The 26,139-nt window shown below is 33.8% G+C and overlaps 1 protein-coding gene and 1 pseudogene across 1 annotated transcript in view; one reads left to right on the plus strand and one right to left on the minus strand.

Moving 5' to 3' along the window:
* Positions 1 to 26,139, plus strand: part of Slco6a1 (solute carrier organic anion transporter family member 6A1) — a 117,388-nt gene that overhangs the window by 51,858 nt on the left and 39,391 nt on the right. The window contains exons 8-9 of the mRNA XM_027927691.3: positions 9,275 to 9,419; positions 23,150 to 23,345. Of these exons, the coding sequence (XP_027783492.3) occupies positions 9,275 to 9,419; positions 23,150 to 23,345 (341 nt within the window). The remainder of the gene's footprint in view (positions 1 to 9,274; positions 9,420 to 23,149; positions 23,346 to 26,139) is intronic.
* On the minus strand, positions 19,912 to 20,081 carry LOC114086533 (small ribosomal subunit protein uS14-like; annotated as a pseudogene).

The raw sequence follows: 26,139 nt of genomic DNA on the forward strand, positions 1-26,139 counted from the left end.
ATCAACATTATATTTTATTATGTTTAATTCAGTGAGAACAAATCTGGAAGTTAACACATAATACCACAAGTACCATATTCCATGGAAAATGTCTTATCATGATGTGAAATGGAGCATTCACACCTATCATACAGTCATCATGATGGCATAAAACATGCCAACTTTCAAATAGTGAGATTCTACTTTTCTATTCTTATAATTTTATATTTTAAGGCACTTGCATAATTTTATTATACATTTATATTATATCAAGTCCTATCTCAGATTATTCTGTAGATAAAATTCATTCTCTCTCTCTCTCTCTCTCTAAATTAGAGCATTACATTTATACATTGTAGTTGGGTTCATTTTAACAGAATCATACATTCAAGGAATTTGGCTTCAATTCCCCACTGCCTTGCTTTCACTCCCCTTATTTTAATTCCTCTACTATACTGTTCTTCTTTGTGTTCACTTATCTATTGATTTCTTTAACTATTTTTAATAAATTTTATTTGTTCTAGTTATTTATACATGACAGAATACATTTATGCACTTTGATATATTATACATAAATGGGGTATGATTTCTCATTTTTCTGATTGTACATGTTGTAGAATCAGTGTTCCTGAGTCATATATGTACATAAGGTAATGATGTCTGTTTCATTCTGCTATCCTTTCTATCCTCATACCCCTCCCCTTCTCTCACTCTCTTCTACCTAATCTAAAGTAACTCTATTCTTTCATAGTGCCCTCCCCTATTGTGAATTAGCATCTGAATATCAGAAAAAAAAAACCCAAAACATTTGGCTTTTGTTTTGGGGGGGATTGGCTTATTTTACTTAGAATGATATTCTTCAATTCCATTCATTTACCAGCAAATGCCATAGTTTCATTCTCTATAGCTTAGTAACATTCCATTGTATATATATACCACATTTTCTTTATCCATTCATCTATTGAAAGGCATCTAGGTTGGTTCCTAGTTCAGCTGATGTGAATTGAGCTGCTATAAACATTGATGTGGCTGCATCACTATAGCATGCTGATTTTAAGTCCTTTCATTATAGACTGAGGAGTTGGATAACTGGGTCAAATGGTGGTTCCATTCCCAGTTTTTAGAGGAATCTCCATACTGCTCTCCAGAATGGTTGCACCAATTTATAGTACCACCAGTAATGTATGAGTGTACCTTTCCCCCCACATCCTCAGCAACTGTTATTGTTGACTATATTCTTGATGATTGCCATTCTGACTGGAGTGAGAAGAAGTCTTAGTTTTGATTTGTATTTCTCCAATTGCTAGAAGGCTAAACCCAAGGCCAATATAGTTCTAAATGTAAAAAATTGAAAGCATTTTCTCTAAAAGCTGGAACAAGACAAGGATGCCCTCTTTCACCACTTTTATTCAACATTGTCCTTGAAACTATAGCCAGAACAATTAGAAGAAAGAAACTAAAGGGATACAAATAGGTAAAGAAGAACCTAGATTATCACTATTTGCTGATGTGATTCTAAATTTAGAAGATCCAAAAAATTCCACTGGAAAACTTCTAGAACTAATAAATGAATTCAGCAAAGTAGCAGGATATAAAATCAAAACCCATAAATCAAATATGTTCTTATACATCTGTGGTGAATCCACTGAAAGAGTAATTTGGAAAGCTACCCCACTAAAATAATAAAATACTTGGAAATCAATCTAACAAAAGTGGTGAAAGAACTGTACAATGAAATCTACAGAACCAGGGACTGGGGATGTGGCTTAAGCAGTAGCGTGCTTGCCTGGCATGCGCGGGGTGCTGGGTTCGATCCTCAGCACCATATAAATAAAGATGTTGTGTCCACTGAAAACTAAAAAAATACATTTTTAAAAAATCTCTCTCTCAAACAAACAAACAACAACAACAACAACAAAAAACTACAGAACACTAAAGAAAGAAATTGAAGAAGACCTTAAGATGGAAACATCTCCATGCTCTTGGATAGGCAGAATTAATATTGTCAAAATGCCCATACACCAAAGCATTATACAGATTTAATGCAATTTCTGTTAAAATCCCAATGTCAGTCTTCATAGAACTAGAAAAAAAAAAGTCATGAAATTCATTTGGCAAAATAGGAGACCCAGAAGAGCCAAAGCAATCCTGCAAGAAAAGTGAAGCAGGAAGCATCACAATATCAGACCATAAATTATACTGCAGAGCTATAGTAACAAAAATGGCATGGTATTTGCACCAAAACAGACACATAGACCAATGGTACAGAATAGAAGAACACAGAGACAAACCCACATAAATACAGTTATCTCTTACTATACAAAGGCATCAAAAACATTCACTGGAGAAAAGATAGTTTATTCAATAAATTATTCTGGGAAAAATGGAAGGCCATATAACAAAATGAAATTAAACCTCTGCATTAAACTCAACTCAAAGTGGACTTAGGCCCTAGAATAGAGACCCTAATAGAAGAAAATAGAGCACCTAATAGAAGAAAAAGTAGTCCCAAATCTTTATCATGTCGGCCTAGGTTCTGCCTTCCTTAACAAGACTGTAAAGTGCAAGAAGTAAAATCAGGAATCAATAATTGGGACAGATTCAAACTAAAAAGCTCTTCTCAGTGAAAGAATCAATAATGTGAAGAGAGAGCCTACAGACTGAGAGAAAATCTTTACCACATGCACCTCAGATAAGCATTACTTTCTAGGATATATAAAGAACTCAAAAAACTTAACACCAACCCCCCCGCCCCCAAAAAAAGCATCCCAGTCAATAATTGGGCTAAGAAACTGAACAGACTCTTCACAGAAGAGGAAATACAATCAATTAACAAATATGTAAAAAGATGTTCAGCTTCTCTAGCAATTATCTATTAATTTTCTAGTGGTACTTTCTTTCTACTTTTAAATAAAGGTGAAATTCCCTTTGGCATATTTATATATGCAGATAAAATGATTTGGTTAAATTTCTTCCATATTTCTTTCCCTTTCAAGTCCTCCCCACTCCTCCTTGTTTTCCTTTTCTACTTCACTGATCTTCTCTATGTATTTATGACATCCAATCTCCCTACCCTGCTTTCTTTCCCTTATTTTGCTCTACTTTCCACATATGAGAGAACACATTCAATCCTTGACTTTCTGACTCTGGCTTATTTCATGTAGCATGATGCTCTACATTTTCACCCATTTACCAGCAAATGCCATAATTTTATTTTTCTTTATTTATAGTTGAGTAAAACTTTGTTGTGTGTGTGTGTGTATATATATATATATATATATATATATATATATATATATATATATATATCACATTTTCTTGATCCATTCATCTATTGATGGGCATTTTGACTGGTTTTATCATTTGGCTATTGTGAATTGGGTTTCTATAAATATTGAAGTGGCTGTATCACAACAGTATACTGATTTTAGTTCTTTTAGATAAATCCTGAGGAGTGGGGTAGCTGGGCCACATGATTGTTCCTTTCTTACTTTTTTGAGGAATCTCCATACTGCTTTCCAACCAAATGAAATTAAACCTCTGCATTAAACTCAACTCAAAGTGGATCAATATAAAGCAATATATAGATTCAGTGTAATCCCCATGGAATATATCAGTGTCACACCAACAATATATCAGTGTAACTTTTTGCCCTAATGCTTGACAGCATTTATTTATTTGTGTTCTTGGTAATTGCCATTTTGACTAGAGCGATATGAAATCTTAGTGTAGTTTTGATTTGCATTTCTCTGATTGCTGGAGATGTTGAAATTTTTTTCGTATATGTCTTGGCTATTTGTTTTCCTCTTTTGAGAAATCTCTAATTAGTTATTTTGCTTATTTATTGATTTTTTTGGCATTGAGTTTTTTGAGTTCTCTATGTATTCTGGATATTAATCCCCTATCAGAGGAGCAACTAGCAAATATTTTTTTTTCCATTCTATAGGCTCTCTTTTCCCACTTTTAATCAATTTCCTTTGCTGCACAAACTTTTTAAATTTGATAACATTCCACTTATTGATTCATTGTTTTATTTCTTGAGCTTTAGGCATCTTATTGAAGAAGTCAGTACCAACACCATATGATGAAGAGTTGACCTTATGTTTTCTTCTAGAAGTTGCAAGTTTTATAGTCTAAATTTTAAGTCTTCAATCCATTTTGTTTTAACTTTTGTGCAGGGTGAGAGATAGGGACTTATTTTCATTTTTCTACATCTGGATATTCAGTTTTCTCAGCACCATGTGTTTAAAAGGCTATCTCCTTTCCAACATATGTTTTTGGCACGATTTTCAAGTATCAGATGACTTAAGTATGTGGGTTTGTTTCTGTGTCTTCTCCTCTATTCTATTAGTATTCGTGTCTATTTTGATGCTAATACCATGTTGTTTTTGTTACTATAACTCTGTAGTGTAATTTACGATTGGGTATTATGATGTCTCCTACATCACTTTTCTTGCTTAGAACTGCTTTGGCTATTCTATGTCTCTATTCTTTCAAATGATTTATGGACTGTTTCTTCTAGTTATGTGAAGAATGCTTTTGGTATTTTCATGGGGATTACACTAAATCTATATATTGCTTTTGGTTGCATGGACATGTTATTAATTCTGCCTATCCAAGTTCATGGGAGGTCTTTCTATCTTAAATGTTTTCTGTAATTTCTTTCTTCAGTGTTCTGTAGTTTTCATTGTAGAAGTTTTTCACTTCATTGGTTAGATTAATTCCAAGGTATTTTATTTTATTTTACTGTATTTTTTGAGATTATTGTGAAAAGGATGGTTTTCCTCATTTATTTCTCAGATGAGTCACTTTTGGAGTATAAAAAAGCTATTGATTTATGAGTGGTGATCTTCTATACCTTTATGAATTCATTTGTTAGCTCTAGAAATCTTCTGGTGGAACTTTTTTGGGTCTTCTTGATATAGGATCATGTCATCAAAAAATAAAAGTAATTTGATGTTTTCTTTTCCTATTTGTATCACTTTAATTTTCTTCTCTTGCTTTATTCCTCTGGCTAGAGTTTCAAGGGCCTATATTAAATAGAAATGATGAGAGTGAATATCCTTGTCTTGTTTCTGATTTTAAAGGAAATGCTTTCAGTTTTTCTCTGTTTAGTATGATATTAGTTTTCGGTTTGTCACATATAGTATTTAAAATATTGAGGTAATTTCTTCTATCACCAGTTTCTCTAGAATTCTTAACATGAATGGATGCCAGATTTTGTCAAAGGACTTTTCTTTATTGGGATGATCAACTGATTCTTATTCTTAATTATATTTAATTGGTGAATTCCATTTATTGATTTTTGTATGTTAAACCAACCTTGTATCCCAGGGATGAAGCCCACTTGATTATGGTGTTTTATCTTCTTGATGTGTTTTTTACTATGGTTTGTAGTATTTCATTAAGGATTTTTGCATTGATATTTATCAGGAATATTGGTCTGTAGTTTTATTTCCTTGATGTGTCTTTGTATGGTTTTGGAATCAGGGTTATACTGACTTTATAGAATGCACTTGGGAGTGTTCTTTCCCTTTCAGTTTCATAGAATAATTTGAGAAAGACTGGTGTTAGTTCTTTAAACGTCTGGTAGAACTCAGATAAGAATCCATCTTGTCCTGGACTTTTATTTGTTGAAAGGCTTTTAATTGTTGCTTCAAATTTGTTATTTTGATATTGGTCGGTTTATGTTTTCTCTATCTTTCTGATTCAATTTAAGCAGATTATATGTGTCTAGAAATTTGTCAGTGTATTTTAGATTTCCAGTTTATTGGAGTATAAATTTTCAAAATAGTTTCTAATGATTCTCTGATTTCAGTAGTGTCTGTGGTGATATTTTCCTTTCCATCTCTAATTTTGTTTATTTGGGTCCTCTATATTTATTTTTGTTAGTTTGGCTAAGAGTCTATTAATCTTGTTTATCTTCCAAAGAGCCAAGTCTTTGTTGTATTGATCCTGTGTATTGTTATTTTATTCTCGATTTTATTAATTTTGGCTATGATCTTTATTATTTTATGTATTTTGCTTATTTTATAGTTAGTTCTTTCTTTTTAAGGTCTGGAGATGGAACATAAACTTACTTATTTGGAATCTTTTTATTTTTTTTTAAATGATGACACTCAATGTTATCAATTTTCCTCTTAAAACTGTGTTCATACTGTCCCAGAGATTTTGATATGTTGTATCTCCATTCTCACTTGTTTCTAAGAATTTGATTTCTTCTCTCATTTCTTCTTTGGTCCATTCTTCATTTAAAAGAGTGTTTTTCAATCTCTATGTGTTTATGTGGTTTCCATTCTTTTTCTTGTTGATTTCTAGTTTCATTCAATTATCATCTGATAGAATGCATGGGCATTAAATCTCTCTCTCTCTCTCTTATTTTTTGTATTTTCTAAGATTTATATTGTGACCTAGAATATTATCCATTGTGGAAAATGTTTCATAAGCTGCTAAGAAGGTAAATTCAGCTGTTTGGGGTGACATATTCTCAAGTTTTTATTAGGACTATTTGATTTATAGTATTATTTAGGTTAAAAATATCTATATTGCTTTTATGTTTTGATGACCTATTGGTGATAAAGGTACATTTAAATCAGTTAATATTATTGTAGTAAGATATCTCTGAGATGTAGTATCAAGGAGTATTTTTTTATACAATAGTACACACTGACATCCATGGCATATGTAATTACTATCATTATATCTTCTTTTGTTGGATGGATCTCTTTACCAGGAGGCAGCGGCCTTCTTTTCTTCTTCTGAATATTTTTTTTTTTTTGCTTGAAATCTTCTTAGTTACATATGAGTTTCTTCTGCTTTATTTTTGAACTCCTTTTGCCTGGACTATTTTTTCCCATCCTTTTACCTTCAGCTTATGAGTGTCTTTGCCTATGAGATGAGTCTCTTGAAAATGGTTTTTAATTAGATCTTGCTTTTGACCCATTCTGCTAATCTGTATCTTTTAATTGGGGAGTTGAGATCACTTACATTCAGTGTTATTATGAATATGTGTTTGTGGTTTCCTGCCATTTTGATTTTTTTGCTTTATTCAATTCTGTCCTGATTCTAATGCAGTTGATTATTATTGATCTTCATATATTTGGGAGCTTTGGGATTAGTTTTGGGATCTTCTGTGTGCAGTATATCTTTGAGTATTCTTTGTAGTGCTCATTGGTAGTTTTATTCTCCCTTCATAATAAACATTAACTGATTTTTCTTACCTAATTTTTTTTCAGATTTTATTCCTATGTTCTCCACATTCTAATCACTTTCTTGGTCCTGATCATATCAAGTATGTTATCATACTGCTTATTTGTGCATGCTAATCTATTTATTTAAACTGTCCTTCTCTCTTTCTTCATTCCAAAACAAACAAAAATCCCTTTTTCACTTCTTGTCTTATTTTTCTAGGCAAAATGACTGTCTCCTTAATGCTCCAGAAAAAAAAAAAAAAAAAAAAACACACACACACACATGTGCACACACACACGCACACACACACACACAATGTTTTTTAGGACAACACTATTTTAGTAGAATGTGTTCATACACACACACACACACACACATATTTAACACATATACATATATATATATTTGTTTTAATTTTTATATTAGTCTAGTTCTTCCTAAGATAAATGGCTATAGTTTTATAAAATAAGAACATTTTAACTTGTTTCTATTTGCCAAGTGTTATTTTGTCAAACCATAAATAATTTCTATAATTGATGATATTTCATGAAGATTTTATCAAATTTTAATTTCATCAGAACACTACATGTACCTATTTTAACAATACAGAAGCCAACAATTAGTCACAACCTCTTTCATTTTTAAAAAAAATAAAATACAATCATTAAAGTGCACTTAAAATTTGAGCATAAGTGTTTTAAGTTTTTTTTCCTTTTTAAAAGAATGCTTTTGTTTTTGTTTTTTTGTAATGGGATATTTAATAACTGGGCCACATCCTCAGGTTTCTTTAATTTTTTTTTGAGATAAGATCTAAGTTGCTAAAACCATCACTAAGTTTCTGAGGCTGGCTTTGAACTTGCAAACCTCTTACCTCAGCTTTCCAAGTTGTTGGGATTATAGGTGTATACCATGAAACCTGGTCTCCCTCATATTAAATACCTTAGATTAAAAAAAGCAATATTAAAAAAGAAAGACTATTTTATAGCATAGAAGTGCGAAAATATTTGTTAGACAAGATTTAAATAATGTAAAATGTACATTCAAATTTTACAGATTAAATAATATCAAGTTGAAGATTTCTGTTCTAAGAAGAAAACTAGACAACATTAATAGATTAGTAATAGAAAACTAAATCCAAGAGATTTTCTAGAATGAATATGGAATTCTTGGAAAATCTACACAAAATTTATGACCAAGTCAGAAGTCATGTAGCCTTGTTTACCTGGTTGAGACAGTCATAGGCCTTTCCAAGATCAATGACTGTTAGTGATAGAATAGTTCTGGAAGGACATGCAGAACCCAAAACATTGCTCTAAAAATTTTGGATAGTGTAAGTTGATACATGAAGAAATTGGATCTTGTTTATACTGAAATGCTAACGCAAACAGATACCTCGGCAGAATGATCTGGATATTAGAGAAATGAAGTATTTATTCTAAGTCCTAATATCCTAGTAACTCCATTCAAGGATACATAATTCCAAAGATATTCCCTCCATCAGGTACTACACTAAAAGTACATGCACAGGAGTTTTTAAGATAGCCACACTTATTAGAGTAGGAAATTAAAGGCAATATAAATATTCAGTCTTATGGGGATGGATAAATATAGTGATATCACACTATCCCAATTAAGATAGTACTCAGAAGCTGAACTAGACAAATATGCAAAATATATCAGTGAGCAGAGTTTTTCCCAAATCTTTGCAACTAGCTACTAGGCCCATAAATAAAACTTAGAGGTGGTATGGAGAACACATAAAAATGAAAGTGTACATTTTATAGAATGGGTATATGGGTTAATTGTACATTGTATAATTACATATATGTATGTATATATATATTAATCTTTTTTTTTGGTGGGGTTCTTTTTCTGTCTTTTTTGGAACTGGAGGTTGAACCCAGGGCTTTGCGAATGCAAGGCAGACGCTTTACCATTGAGCTACATCCCAGCCCGCATATATATATTTTTGATAATTACATATATCTATTTCCCTTTATATTGAGGGAGGTAAATTTTTATAGATCTTTAACATACATGGGCATATCTGTTTGTCTTAACTAACAAAATGTAATAATTACTATATAACTTATTTCTACTTCAGATCCTACTGAAGAATCCAGTGTTTTTATGCAAAGCTGTGTCCAAAGCCTCAGAATTCTTAGTTTTGATTGGAGCTTCTGAATTTATACCTATATATTTAGAAAATCAGTTCATAATAACACCCAGGATGGCAGCAACACTTACAGGTAAATTTTCCTTCTCACTGTGCTGATTTAAAAAAAATTATATGAACTTTACATATATATATGTGTGTGTATATATATACATATATGAAATATTTAATGTAATTAGAAAATAAAAAGAGCAATGTATGCAAATGTTGCAAAAGCACCATTTGCCAAAATTTAAGAATTTGAATTCTTTGCTATCACCAATAATTTTTAACACATCAAATTTTAAGGACATCATTACATCACTGTCTAATCCATTTCTCCTGCTCCTTTCCCTTAGATAACCACTCTATTAAAGTTACAGTGTGTACTTTTATACATGTTTGCTCACATTTTCTGCTTGTCAGAAAATATATATTCAATATATTTCTAAAATTTGTATATAATTTATACAAACTCTTCTACTTTTTTCATCAGAAATTATGTTCTTCAGAATCATGTTGATCTGTAGCTATTTAATGCATCTCAATTGTGCTATGGGATTCTATTCTATGAATACATCACTTTTTGCATTACCATATTAACAAATATGAAGTGTCCTTTAATTTCTTACCTTTTAACCAATGTAATAATAGGTTTGTTGATATATGCTCATTTATCAATGTTGTTCTATGTTTCAACATTAAAGAACAATCACTATTGTATACATCATAAATTTTACTCGTTATTGAGAATTTGGCTCTCCAAAAGAGATTGCTAATGGAATTCATTGTTATAAGGGTCTAGAAATAATGGGAAAGTGGTAAAGATAATCAGTTGTTTCAGGCTATAACTTTTAGTGTAACAAATAAAAGAAAAATAACAAGGTATTTGTTATTAAAATTTGGTTAAAATCAAAACTAGAAAAGAAAGAAAAAAGACATAAAATATTGGCTAAATAAAAAGCAAATTTTAACCTGTGGAAAAAACTTTTTTAAATTAAAAATTTCAGTAGATTTTTCTATTAAAAGACTAGCATTGTTGAATTACATATTTTCCAAAAAGCCTAAACATGATGCAACTCTGTTTCCATGGCCATTATGAAAAATTTTTCCATGAGTATACCACATTATTGATTTGATTAACCTAACCAACAGAAATTGGAACTAAATACATTCAATTTGTTTCTTATAGTATTTAATTCAACCTAACAGTTTCAAAGACATAGAATGAGACCACCTACTATATTGACCTCATCCATTGACCTTCAAGACTCTGGACCCAGTCAGCTGAACAAATCCTTTAGCACTAGGCTTCCCCTTAATATTCTATTATTAACCTTTTCATGTAGCCTGAGGTGCTGGTTCAAGTATAACAAAATACATTAACAATAGCACATTCCATGTTGGCCTACAATGAAGAAGTTTTGGGTAATTCTGTAATTTGTAATGTTGATCAGTGAGTGAGGTTTACCAGAGTGCTTTCCAGGGCTGAGATGGCGTCATTGATTATTTCAAATAAAATCAAAGACAAATTTTGTACCACCTTTTCTAATTGGATAACTCTAATTGTAAGATAATTTCTCTAAGAATTAATACAAATATTGTGTCATTAAATCCTATGACAATAATTCCCCTTGGTAAGCAAGGGCAACTTCCTTTCAAAGAGATTTCCATGGACTTCTGAGACTACATGATCTACTTGTGTGTTTATTTGAATGCTAGATCATCTCTTATGACTACCCCTGTGTTCTTGATTAAATAATTTTCATTGGGCAAGTAAATATTGTCAAATAATTTTGAGTCTGATTTGGTCTATCCCAAATGAGAATATTAGTCCCCAGAGCTATTGGGTTTCTAGATTTCAAGGCTTCAGTTTCAACAGGAGGCCAGTAAGTTAATAGTTGTTTTACAGAATAACTGTTTTAGAGTGTCAGTTAGTCCTAAACATCAAGTGGAAACTTCCTCTCCTTCCCTCTTCACAATATCATCAGTCATTAGGACTTGTAGCTCAAAGGGTTCATTTGACTTGTAGCACCTCAGTGTAGATAGTATGCTATAGCTTGTTGATTGGCTTTAATGTAGATTTGTGGGTTATACACACTGTTGGTTAGGTAATAAAAGACCAAGTGGAATGCTAAAGTAAGACATCTAAAATCTCTTAATTTCTAGCGCCTGAAAAAATGCTCTCAACCTTTTGTTTGGAGAAAAGAAAAAACATCAGTTTCTTCTTGACTTCCAGAGAGATAGAATATTGTGAATCTTTCAGGATAGTCTTTGAAAAAATATGATGAGAAGCCTTGTGGATTTTTGCCACAGCTCCATCTCTCAGCTGAGGCCATTAATTCAGGAAATCACTGGCAAGGGGGCAATGGGGGATTGAGAGAAGACAAACAGATAAACATTTAGAAAGAAAGCTGGGGTCAGGTGGGACAGTATCCTTTGATAAAGGTATAATGCCCCAGAGCTAGCTTGGCAAATTTATTATATAGGTTTCATCAAAAGGCTATTTTGGGGAAAGTTTCAGCAAAGCAGGCAATCTGAAGGGCATAGGACTGGCAAGACGTTAGGATTATTTATCTTGTTATGTTCAGAATTCTCCATCCCCAAAAGTTGGTGTCTGAGCTCAAGGTCCAGAGTGATAACATCTGTGCACCTTTGCACAGAGCCTCCCCAGGCTGGGTGTCACCATTGCAACTGGGCCATCTTGACCTGCACCTTTGCATAGGAAGTTCCCAGTTCAAAGCAGCCTCGAGGCAATCAGAGAGATTCAAGTCACTGCTCTACACAGATTTTGTTGAACATTATCAGTTACCTTTTCTAGTAAAGGTGTAAAAATAATTAAGTCAGTGTTATTGAGTCTGAGGCTTCTGATCCTCTAGCCAACCAATCTGTTAGTGTAAGGTCCAAACCAGCATATAGGGGTACTCAGACTAAATCTGACCTGCTCCCTTGTAGCAAATGGCTACAGACAGTTTAGGTACCTCTGAGGGTGTACTGAAACATGTATTTGAGGCCTTATAGCATGAATGATAATTGATCTTTATCTTCGGGTAGGAGTGGGATCCAAAAGCAGGCTTTGGCAATGTCCAAGATAGCATATAAAGTGCCATCAGTTGGTGAACTACATTTAGTCTTGTCACTGTGTCTCAAATAACCAGGGCTGTAAGGAGCAACCCCTGAATTCAGTAGGTTGTCAATTTCCTCAAACCTCATGTTCCTCTTACCATTTTTAATTGAACATAGAAACTATTAAATTAATATATTTCATGTCTTCCTACTCTTGCTGCATTTTAGTTAGTATGAAAATCTGCAACTTACCTTTTTAGTTATTTTAAGTTGTTTTTCATAGAAATACACAAGGAAGGCACTTTGAGTAGCAATTAATGAGTTCTGATATCATTTGGAGTATCAGAAGCTTTTAAAATAGAAATACCAATTAACATCAGTGTACTAAAGCCACAAGAAAAGTACATTGAAATTTTCTAAAGAACCACCTATAAGATGGGTGCCCCTTCTTTTCAGGTGCAGTAAGAATCTAAATTCTATTCAATGTGTAATCTATGACTTCACATAGGAGTTTGTTTATTTTATGGAAATCTTCCTAAGAGGATCAATGAATACTTGTAGCACACAGGATACATGGCATAAAACTCTGAGATAGTTTATTACTATCTTATAATAGATCAATGGTTGAAATGACCATAAGATACATTGAAATTTAATTAATTTACTCTAAGCAAATCAACTAAAGTTCTGATGGATCTCCTAGTCACTGCACATAGTGACTGTAAATTTCTTTTCTTTTCTTTTTTACACTCAGTGTGGTTGCACAACTTTGTTAAATGTTGTGTGAAAACAAAAGGAATCTTTTGTGTAATCACAATGAATGTTAATAATAGTGGTTACAATGGGGTCAGACCTCAGGTTATGGTCAGATTGACAAGGAAGTGCTTCTGTCTGTCTTGCGTTATTTTAATAATAACACAGAATCTTCTGTGGAAAGAAAAAAAGGAAGGGAACAATGGAAGAAAATAGTACCATAAGAACCAAAGTAGAAGACATACAAAGCTTCCAAACACTAGAAAAAAATAAGAATAAAAGTTACTTCTTTGAAAAGATTAATAAAATTGACAAAGCATTAATAAAATTGAGCAAGAAACACATACAGCATAAAATAAGTGAGAAGATTAGATGGTAATGCACACTACAGATGTTAGAAGAATAAGACCATCTTTGAAAAATATTTCATGTGTGAGTCTAATAGTATCAGGGGAATGGAAAACTTACATAGAAACACAATTTAAGAAAATAGAAAGTATAAATGATGTTAAATTTTTAGTGAGGTGACATCCATCATTACAGAGCTTCTTTTATAGTCAACCCAAATGTAAAATAGCCTCACCAGTGATTCATTTTAACCTTTAAGAAAAAAAAAATGACACACATTTTACACAGTGCCCTCCAGATAATTAAATACATAGCAAACACTTTCTTTCTGTTTTGTAAATCTACCATAAATTTGATAGACAACCCTATCAAGAACAATATAACAAAGGAAATTTTGATTTTTTTTTTTGGTTTCCAGGATTTCTTTTGGTAATTTTTCAGAATCTCACCTTTTGAAATGCATTTTCATATCCTGCATTTTCTCCCTCAGTTCATTCCTTAGATCTTTCTTCAATTAATTAATCTTTTTAACAATTAACTTTTAAAATTCTTTACCCATCATTTCCTCCACTTTGACATTTATGTGATCAAGTGTTGGAGAGTTATGAACTTTTGAGTACACCTTATTTTCTCATATAACGTGTATTTATCTCCATGTCAATTTTTGTATGTGCACTGGAAGTATTATATGTTTTAATCTCTTCTACTGTCAAACAAGGGACTTTTTAGTGAGCTCCTTTCGTTTTTGCTACATGCCCTGGCCTCGGTATATATCTAAGTGTCAGTACTTCTCAACATGATTATGCTGTGATGTTCAGTCTTTAGCACCACTGTGATATCTAATAATCTCTAGTAACTGCAACCACTTCAGAATGAAGCTATATACTAACAGACTTAAAAAACTTCCTGAAAATATTCTTCTTGACTTTACTAATCTAACTGGAAAATGGGAATCATGCTCTAAAACCAGCTGATAAATTAGGTATTAAAGAAAAAAATATATTATTATACTATATAGGGCATGAAAAGGGAGAAAAAAAACGGGGGGTATAAAGAGGACCAGCTGCTGTAAAAAGAAAACAGACAAAGGAAAAATATGAAAAAAGAAGGAATAATTTCAATTAATGCTTCAAAACATTAAAAGAAACACATAGAATAGGATTAAGGGATATAAAATGAAATAATAAGGATAAATGTATTAAATCAATACTGAAAGTAATAACTGTAATATCAAACACAAATTCTAAAGATATGTAAGTTATTCTGTGCTGAGCTATTTGAGATGAAGAGACTTGTTGGTCCTTTCTGGTTTGGATTTCATGAGGTTTGGGAGCCTTTGTAATTGCCCACACCTCAGCTTTACCTCTAAGTTTCTGTGGACTGGGAAGTAATAACCTAATCAACACACTTCTGACGCAAATCTAGGAGGCTCCCTCCATTCTTTGGTGTGTCTGTGCACCAAATAGCTTTCTGGTGGGAATGCATCAGAGGGAGTAACTCCTAATTTTCTGTGGCCTAGCAGCCAGGTCTCTCCCTGGTTGGATATGCCGTCTTGTGGTATCACTTCATGTAGAAATGTTTCTTCTTCCCAGAGCTGTCAGTTCAGGTGTGAACTTGCCTGAGTAGATTTCAGAGTATGTGAATATAACAGAGATGTGGTAGTCAGTGGTAGTGGCTCTCAGTTGCCTCTGGGAGGTGTGGGGTGTCCGCCTCTGGTGGGGGCAGGTGCATTGGTGGGCATGCATCTGGGAGTGTTCAAAGGTGGCTGGTGTCTGAGGGGCATGTAGCTGTGGGCTGCCTGGGTATGTGTGACTTCTGCCAGCTTCTGTGGAATGCACAATGGCAAGCTCACTTATGAGTGCTCTTGGCAGTAGCCATGTCTATGGGATGTTCATCTGCAGGCCACTTCTGTGATGCATGGGCCACTACCAGGACACAGGGGTTGGAGGTGGACTTCTCCCACCTGTCAGGGCACACCATTGTTGGCCCTCCTCTGAGTACACTGGACAGAGGCTAGCACCTCTAAGGCATACATCTTTAGGCCATTTCTGTGGTGCACATAGTACTGCTGTGGCACAGGCAGCTTCTGCCATCTACTGTGGCTTGTACAATTATGGCTAACTACTGGGGCTGTTGCTGCTCCCAAGGTGCTACACTCCCTGAGAGTGAATTGCTCTCTGTTCTACTGCACCCCTATGCCCTTGTAAGTGAAGGGAGGGAAAATGGCAACCTGCAGCTATGAGTGATCCTTCTACACATATTGCTCAGACAGCCCATTTCAGTGGTACACCCTATGGTAGTGTTTGATGCTGTCTGTAGATGGGATAAAACTGATTAAATATAATTGCTTCTAGTGAAGTTGTTTAGGTGTGGTCTCTTCAAAATGACTACATGGCACAGGTTTCACCAGCAATTTGAGATAATCTGTGCACATCTCACAAAGTGTCCTTGTAGTCCTTGCCCTAGCTAAACATAGTGTGAGTTTCTACCATTGTTGCCAAAGTAAGTTTGTAAGCTTTGCCCTTCCTTTTTCTCACTTTGTTACTCTACTCCACTGACTGCCCTGGTCTGGATTTGGGATTAGCAAATTCTTTCCTGTTTTCTATACCAGAAAGCAGAATTTCCAAGTCCCTCAAAATCTCTGACTGTCTAACTTTGTGTCTTAATGGATTTCCTCTGTCACCCACCTCTCTGCTCATCTGTTCACTCACTGCTTTGATTCTAGACTCTGGAGTACTTGAGATTTTCTGCCTATTTCCACTCTAACATCTTTATCTATGTTACATAAAAATAAATGATTGCTGGGCGCAGAGACAACTGCCTGTAATCCCAATGGCTAGGGAGGTTGAGATAGGAGGATTTCGAGTTCAAAGGCAGCCTCAGCAAAAGTGAGATGCTAAGCAACTCAGTGAGAACCCGTCTCTAAAAATACAAAATAGGGCTGGGGATGTGGCTCAGTGGTTGAGTGCCCCTGAGTTCAATTCCTGATACCATAAATAAAAATAAATAAATAAATAAAATGGATTATGCTGGGGGCAGTGATTCAAGCCTGTAATCCTAGCTGCTCAAGAGGCACTGAGGCAGGATAATCACAAATTTAAGGCCAACTTCAGTAGCTTGGTGAGAACATATCTCAAAAGAACAATAAAAAAGGGAGGGGGAGGGATGTAGTTCAGTAGTGGCATCCCAGGGTTCAATCTCCAGTACCAAAAATATAAAAAGCAATAAAATTTCAAACATGATGTTGACTGAATAAAACAAAAGAGTATGCATACCACATAAACCAGTTTTTAAGAAGACTGTAATAAAGATCCTCTGGGCATATGATAATGTTCTTTTTTTATTATATGCTGATTATATAGGTATGTTCACTTTGGGAATTCACCATTGTGTACAGTTATTATTTATGTACTTTTATATGCATCATGAAAATATTTAATTTAAAATGTAATCTGAAGTTATGTGGATTACTGAATTTTCAACTCTTTGGTTTTTGTTATGGCATTGGTCTGGGTGACCACACCCCCCCTCCCCTGCCCAATAAAGCTCATGTGTTAGGTGATGAAGCAATGTTCAGAGATGAGAAGACTGAATTATGAGAGCTCTGACAGTGAATTAACCCATTTTATTTATTAATAATTGGAATTGGCTACTGGGTAGTAACTATAACAGGTGATACATGGCTGAAGGAAGAAGGCCATTGGGGGTGTGGCTTTGAAGACTGACTGTCCCTGGACTCTACTCCTCCCCACCCCCCCCCCCCCCGCCCTATGCATCTACTGAAGTGATCACATTTTTTGCTTTGATAGTATTTATAAGCTGTATTATATTTATTGACCTACGTATGTTGAACCATCCTTGTATGCCTGGAGTGCAACAAACTTAATCATGTCATACAATGTTGTGCTATTGAATTTGTTTTTTTAAGTATTATTGATAATTTTTGCAGCTATGTTCATCAGGAATATTAATCTATAATTGTCTTTTTTGTTGTGTCCTTATCAGGTTTTCATAGCACAGTAATACTGGCTTCATAAAATAATTTTGGAAGGGTTCTTTCTCTTTTTATTTTATGGAATAGTTTGAGGAACGTTGGTGTTAGTTCTTCCTTAAAAGTCTAGTAAAATTCAGCAGTAATGATATCCAGTTAAGGGCTCTTCTTTGATGGGAAATATTTTATTACTGATTCAATCTTAGTACTTGTTATTGCTCTATTTCAGTTTTTTTTGTATCTTCTTGGTTCAATTTTGGTTGGCCATATGTGGTTAGAAATTTGTCCATTTCTTCTGTATTTTCTAACTAATTGGCATATAGTTTTCAAAATACTCCCTATTTACTCTTTGAATTTCATTGGTATGTGTTGTAATGTCATCCTTTTTTGTCCCTGAATCTGGGTCTTCTCTCTTTTTCATTTGACTAGTTTAGTTAATGTTTGCAAATTGTGTTTCTCTTTTCCAAGAAACATCTCTGTTTCATTATTTTTTGTATTCTTCCTTTAGTCTGTCTTTTATTTATTTTTGCTCTTTATTATTTCTTTCCTGTATTGATTTTGTTTTATTTTTCAAAGATGTATCATTGCATTATTTATTTGAGATCTTTCTATTTTTTGATGTAGGCTCTTAATGCTAAAATAATTCCTTCTAATGATTGCTTTTGCTGTATTCCACATGTTTTAGTATGTTGCTCTATTTTCCCTTGATTCAATGAATTTTAGGTTTCTGAGTCTTTAATTATCCACTGTGTTTTTCAGTCTCTTGAGTTCATACAATTTCTGTTTCTCTTGCTTTTTGTTACTTGTTTCACTTTTTTGTGATATGAAAAGATGCAAGAAATTATTTCAATTTGTGGCCTAACACATGGTCTATTTTGGAAATTTTTCCATGGGTTGAGGAAAAGTATGTGTATTATATTGCTGTTAGATGGAAAATTCTGGAGATGCCTGTTAATTTCCTTTGATCTATCTTGTAATTTTATGTGCCTTTGTTGATTTTTTTTTGGTGGGGGTCTGGTGAGAATCTGTTGGTGAGAGTATTATTGTATTGGGGCCTATCTCTCCCCTTGTACCTGGTAATGTTTGTTTTACAAAATTGTGTGCTCCAACATTTAGCGTTTATTATTATTATACATTTTTGATGAACTTTTCCCTTGATCAATATTTTAAAGCCCATTTTCTCAGATGTAAGTATAATTATTACTACCACCGTCATTTACTTGTAATATAATTTCCCTCCTTTTACTTTAAATCTATGTTTGTCTTTGCAGGTGAGGTAAATTACTTGTAGGTAACATATTGTTGGATCCTGCTTCTTAATTTACCCAGCCCGATTGTGTCTTCCACTAAAAAAATTAAGATCATTTACATTCAGGGTTATTCTTGTTGCCAACTTATTGCTTTTCTTAAGGTTGTTTTGAATATTCTGTGTTCATTTATTTTTTCACTTATTCATCTCAGAAGATGGATGGTTGAATGTACTGATAATATTTGATTCTTTCCTATTTTTCATTTGTGTGTCTAGTCTTCTAGTAGAATTTGTTCTTTCATATGCTGTCATAATTGTGCCCTTCTTTCTTCCTCTTCTGGGTGTAGAAGTTTCTTAAATATCTTTTTATCTGCTAGTGTTCATGAATTCCTTTATTTATGTTCTTCTGGAAAGATCTTTTTTTCTTTCAGGGTTTTTTTTTTTCCTTCAAAAACTTTAAATACATACCTTTAGAGTTTTTGCCTCAAAATCTGATTTTAGTCTAATGTCTGCCTTTAAAGACAACTTGATGCTTCTCCCCTGAAAATTTTGTTGTTCTTTTCTTGTCCTGCACTTTTGGCACTTTAACTACAGTATCCACAGAAAGATACTTTTCTTTTCATGAGCACTTGGGTTTCTAAATGCCTCCTGTACTTTAATGTCCTTGTCTTTCCCAAGATTTGTGAAACTTTCTGCCAGTATTTCATTGAGTAGGTTTTCTTTGCTATCATTCTTCAACTCTTCTTTCTTGTCTATTCGGATTACGTATATTTTGGTCTTTTAATGATATCCCAGAGAATATGTATGCTCTGTTTATTCTTTCTTATTTTTTTCTTTACCACCATCTGGATATGATATTTCATTAGACATGTCTTCAAGTTTTGATATTCTTCCTTCAATTCACTCTAGTCTATTTGTGAGGCTTTCAACTGAGTTTTATTTTTAATTTGAATAATTAAACTTTACATTTCCAAGATTTCTGTGACTCTTTTTTATAGTCTTTCATTTTATTAAAAATTTCATTCACATCCTGAATTATGTTACTTGATTCATTCAGTTGTCTATCTGTATTCTCTTGGAATACATTGAACTTTTTTTAAAAGTTTTTTAGAACTTTATTTTATGTATAAAGAACGATCATGTTCTCTTTCATTGGGAAATCCATTCAAGGAAGACCACTTAGTCCAATTTAATGAAGTCTGAATCTTTCGCATACTGACAGAAACACTGCCAGCACATATTGAGGCTGTATTTCCAGATCAGACCGGCGGGTTCGAGCATCCGCAACAAGAGAGAGCTCCCTAGCTGAATTTTCACTGGTGGCTCCAATAGAGCTGTTGGTAACCCATCTTGCATTCAAGGGTGCAAAGGTACATTGAACTTAAAAAAAAATCATTGCTTTTAATTCTTTATCAAGAATTTCAGTCACTTTCATACTTACTGTGGTAATTCTGAACTTTAGGTGATGACATATTCCCTTGTTTTCTCGTTTTTTTTTTTAAAGCTTGGGTACTGTTTGTTGTTGTTTTGTTGAGTATCTTCAGTTAAATTTCATACTAGATTCCCTAGTTTAATATCCCTGTAGCTTCTTTGTGATTTTTGTTTGTTTGTTTGTTTGTTGTTTTATAGTTCAGAATATATTTCATTGAGGTTGCAGAGATGTCTCTGCATCTCTTGAAGGAATGGGAACCCTCTGGTTCTTCAGGAGATACGGTGTTGGCAGCAAAGTATATTGGTTGTACCCTCTGTGATTACTCCTATTATGGGTAGCCCCTATCATGGGTTAGAAGTTTACATAGGTCCTGCTTACAATAGCTCTAGTTCTTGAAAGTGATTCTGATACTGGTTCAGTTGCATTGAAGGGTCCAGAATTCTTGTCCTATGACTGGAGACTTTTATAGATCTAGTTGCTTTATGGGAGAAGCAAGTGCTAGAAATCTATCTCCCCCTCTGGGGGACTCACCTTCAGACTTATCAGCTCTAGGCAATCTGATCTGGTGCAGATGCAACCAATGTAGAGTATCCACATCCATCAGTGTCATACACCACTTTGTTTTCCCTTTATGCTGCTGCTGTGGAGGTAGCTTCCATCTATGTATACCCATCTGGGGCAGGTTGACCACTAGAAGCTCATGTATCCCATTTTCTTTAAATAGAATTGTCCTTTAGGGTTTCAGTGGGACTGATTTTGGCTGAAGCAGGGTTTAATTCTTCTCATCTGATCTGTGAGGAAGCTCAAAGGCAGAACACCTACCCAGTGGCATGAAGCCCTAGACTCAATACCTAGCACTGGAAACACACACACATACAATTTAAAAATAAAAATGTATAAGAAAGAGAATGAAGAGGGAAAATAATAGAAATCAAAAGTAAAAGAAAAAAAGGAAAGTGGGAAAGAAAAGAAAAATCCAACTAAAGAATGAAAAATAAGATAAAATAAAACTGAGAAATAAAAAAGCAATCATAACAAAAGATAGAATAGTCAGAGGGAAAAGCAAGTAAAAAAAAATTCTTCTAATGGAGGTACTTTGAATACCTTTCTCTGGGTCTCCTAAGAGTGTAATCTGCTAGGTATGAAGGTGGGTAATGAGTTGTAGCTGCAGCTCATTTTCCTTCCACTCTGGTCTTGCCAAACTAGCTGAGGCAGAATGAGGGCTGTATCCTGAAATTACATGTTAAGATAATGTTGACTTAGCCCAGGGTATTTTCTCTCCAGACGCTTTTAGTCTGTGCACCTGGGGCATGGCTGAGGTCCAAGCTGCTGTGAGCCCATATCACTGACCGAGTTTTGATGAATATGAAACCCACTGTATATATATTTGCTCTGGGTGATTTTAGTCTGTGCATGCACCCAGAGGCATGGCCAATTTCATGATTATAGCAAAACCTTTTTCACCAATTGAGATGTGGTAGAATGTGACTGCACTGGGTGGGCATATATTAGCCCTGAAGGATTTTAGTAAGTGCACCTGGGGGCGTGGCAAATGAACAAGACATGGCCAATCCCCAGAATGTCTCCAAGGATTGCAAGGGCAATTGAACCCCACCAAGTTCTGTGTTTGGGGGAGGCTGTGTTTGAGTGATTTGCCAGCCCTGATTGTGGCACTTTCAGACTTGTCCCCTGCTTGAAGCAACACCATTGCTGAACAGCTATGCCCTCCTCTCCACTCCCCTTTCCCTTGCAGCCTGTGCTCCCTTATAAAATAAAGCTCTCAGTGAATTTGTGTCAAGGAATCTCCCCCAAGCTATAACTGTCCTGTATGCCTCTCATCTACCCAAAGTGGCCATGTGTCAAAGTGGTTCCTGAGATGTGATTATGCTGTTTTACGATCCCCAAAGCAGTTTAGTCCTTAACAGCAGAAACTTCCTTAAGATGATTCCTGGCTATAGCACTCTGAGAGAAGCAATTTCTTCTTTAAAGATTGTTTGTTGTGTAGACTTCATGTCGCCAATTTATTTATTTGTAGGGTGCAGTGTTCTGGGCTATATTTTTTCTCTTTCACCTTTGCCCCCATTAAGGGAAGAGTCCCCTTTCCCCAACCTAGAAATGTTAGGTTTTTTATTTGTTCTTTCTTTACCCACCTGATTTATTCTTCCCCATTCTTCATTTTTATGTCATTTATTTCTCCATTGTTATATCTTTTTGAACATTCTGAAGTTGTTTACTATTTTCTGGTCATTATTAGACCTTCTATGACATAACTTTTATCTGATGGTTTTGAATTTTTTGGTATTAATTTTCTCTTGCTATATTCCAATTTAATTGCTATATATTTGTAGCAGAGGGATTGCATCAATGTATGCATTTACTGTGCTATCCTCATGGATAATTTTCTAACTGTATTTCTCTTTCTTCATTTCCTTCTTTTTTTCTCCTCTTTCTGTGTTTTCCTTTATCTAATTGTTATGTTTAAATGGAAAACCATATCTTATGGTGGCTATTCTGGAGTCCCACTTTCATTGTCAATATTGAATCAATTTATAAATACAATGGTAGCTTGGTGAAATTTTTGTTCACAAATCTCTGTTTGAGATCTCCTGTCACTTTAGTCATGCCTCTTGAAATAATACATAAACACAGAGAGTAGCTAATAATAGTTTTCAATAGGACAGCTTCCCACTTTAGTTTGGCATGAGTTAAGTTTCTGTTATATCTTAAGTGCTATTAGTGTATAGAAGTAAAATATTACCATATTGTTCAAGAGCTCGTTACATCCATGCTTTAACTCTATCACAAGTTTGTATTTTTCATAAGGTTCAGGTTTGTTAAGGTATTTATCATAACTTTAACTTTTTCTCTTTTAATTTAAAACTATTCTTGATGTATGTTAGAACAGGTGGGAATTTATCAATGTGTGAATTTTCTATGATATCAGCTGACTATTTTTTAATGGTATTTTTCTCCTCCTCTTTTTAGGTGTTATATTAATTCCAGGATGTGCACTTGGCCAGCTTCTGGGAGGTATCATTGTGTCCAAGTTACAAATGTCTTGTAAAGCCCTTATGAGATTTATCATCATTACATCTCTTTTGTCAATTATATTTCTTGTACTTATAATTTTTGTACACTGCCATCCAGTCCAATTTGCTGGAATCAACGAAGATTATGACGGGTAAATACAATTTTGTATAGTATATTTTTAAATAAGAAACCATAAGCCTATTTCTCAGGCAATTAATTTTACATCCAGTAATGCTTACATGTTTATATCACTCTTATAATTCTTAGGTATGTAAAAGAATTATAAGTCACAGTTTTAATTTTCATTTTAAGGTCACAAATATTATGAGATCTGGTGATGAGTGCTCATTTAGTTATAAATTAATAGAGAAAATTCACATTGAAATCACAGAACATAAAAGTAAAATTTTGTGTTAGGATTGATAACAATTAGGGGATGGTACTAACTTCTTTACATGGTAATTTTACCTTGAGTTCTTGAATTGGATTGTCTGCCTTCTTATGGATATCAGAGAATGTATGCAAAGAGAGTATCTCTTTTAAGCCAAATATGCACAAATTCAAAGAACTTGGCATAGGTTGATATTAATATTAGGATACAAAAACCAGAATTGAAAAGCAAAGGATTGGGAAAATAAATAAGCAAGGAAAATAAAACATCTACTTCAAGCTATAACAAGAGTAGCTAAGGACAGACCAATGCTCAACAAATATTACCAGTGCTATTGGATAGTCACAGGTCATAAAGCATGACTTAAGCTTCACTCATTATACAAGTTTCTGAATCATAGATTAATGTGTATCATATATTTCAATGAAAAACTATTAAACTTTTAGAAACAAAGTAGAAAATTCCTAGAATGTAGAACTAGGTGAAATGTTGTTAGACATAACCATAAGAGTATGATCCATAAAATAAAAAAAATAACAAATTAGACTTTATCAAAATGAAATAGTTTTGCTGTGCAGAGGCTGCATGCTAACAAGGTGAGAAGATATGCTATAGAGTGAAGACAGTATTTGAAAACTGAAAATTCATGTGCATTTACAAGTAGAGAATTAATGTTGGTTGAAAATTCCTGAATACAAGAACAGAAAGAATTAAATTTCATTATTCTATCAAGAAACAAATGGAAAAATATACAATTTTTATGGACAATTTTTGTTCATAAATTATCATATTAAGATATCTAGAAATAAATCTATCAAAGATGTGCAAAACCTTGATAAAGAAAAACTTTGCTGACATGTATGATATGATATCAAAACAAAAGGAAGACAACAGAATGTTAATATATTTGAAGAAGAAATATAAAAATATCAGTATCCCACAAATTAACATCAGTTCCTTGTAATTCTACTAAAAATCTTTTTTTTAAAAATTTTTCTTAGCTGTAAATGGACACAATGACTTTATTTTTATTTATTTATTTTTATATGGTGCTAAGGATCAAGCCCGGTGCCTCACACATGCTAGTGAGCACTCTACCACTGAGATACAACCCCAGCCCTCTACTAAAAATCTTGATAGAATTTTTACAAACCATGAAAAGCCTTTTTAAAATTATTATTATTGTCAAAAGAGGAAAGTAGAAAGAATAGATTATACACTTCCCAAAAGGGGGGTATTGAAAAATATTGAATTTCATTTTGCTTTGATTTCACTTCAAGAAATCTTTATGAAATTAAGAAAAGGTTGGATTTGTGCTTTGTGGCACCAAAGAAGAAAAAATAGGCCCTAATCTCTATCACATGGGGCTAGGCCTCAACTTCCTTAATAAGATGCCTATAGCACAAGAACTAAAACCAAGAATCAACAAATGGGATGGATTCAAACTAAAAAGTTTTTTTCTCAGCAAAAGAAGTAACATGTGAGGTGAATAGGGAGCCTACATCCTGGGAACAAATTTTTCCCCCTCGCACATCGGATAGAGCTCTAATCTCCAGGGTATATAAAAAGCTCAACAAGATAAGCACCAAAAAACATCAAATAATGCAATCAATAAACGGGCTAAGGACCTGAACAGACACTTCTCAGAAGAGGATATACAGTCAATCAACAAATAAATGAAAAAATGCTCATCATCTCTAGCAATCAGAGAAATGCAAATTAAAACTACTCTAAGATACCATCTCACTCCAGTAAGAATGGCTGCTGCTGTTATGAAGACAAATAACAACAAGTGCTGGCGAGGATGCGGGGAAAAGGTACACTCATACACTGCTGGTGGGACTGCAAATTGGTGCAGCCAATTTGGAAAGCAGTATGGAGATTCCTTGGAAAGCTGGGAATAGAATCACCATTTGACACAGCTATTCCTCTTCTCAGACTGTAGAATCCTTTCTTTTAGATATTTTAGATATATAGTACAGGATCAATACCTATAGTCACCCATCATAAAATAGCATACTACAACTTCTTAATTTTATGAAAATCCAATGTTGTACCCATTGATCAATCTTTTTATTCTGTCCTTTTGGACAAAGCAAAATGATCAGCAATTTTATTTTACTCATTGCTTTTCATTAAAATTGTTTATTGGGCTGGGATTGTGGCTCAGCAGTAGAGCACTTTCCTTGCATGGGCGGGACCCGGGTTCGATCCTCAGCACCACATAGAAATAAAGGTATTGTGTTGTTTCCATCTACACCTAAAAAATAAATATTAAAAAATGTTTATAATCCATAAACACAATGGGCAATATTCACAAAACTTGTAATAGAGGAGAAGACAGCCTAACTAACTTCATTGAGATAAAGTGAATTAACCCATTTTGAGAGAAAAAAAGAATAAAAAAGGAAAAACCAAAAAAGTTTTACAGGATGAATGGTACCCTGTTAGGCATACAAATATCTGCATTGTCAGAGTTCCAAGGGAGGAGAGAAAGAGAAAAATGCACAGAAACTGTATTTCACAGAGTGATAATTGAAAACGTTCCGAGCTT

The sequence above is a fragment of the Marmota flaviventris genome, chromosome 5 (assembly GCF_047511675.1).
Source record: "Marmota flaviventris isolate mMarFla1 chromosome 5, mMarFla1.hap1, whole genome shotgun sequence".
NCBI lineage: Eukaryota > Metazoa > Chordata > Mammalia > Rodentia > Sciuridae > Marmota > Marmota flaviventris.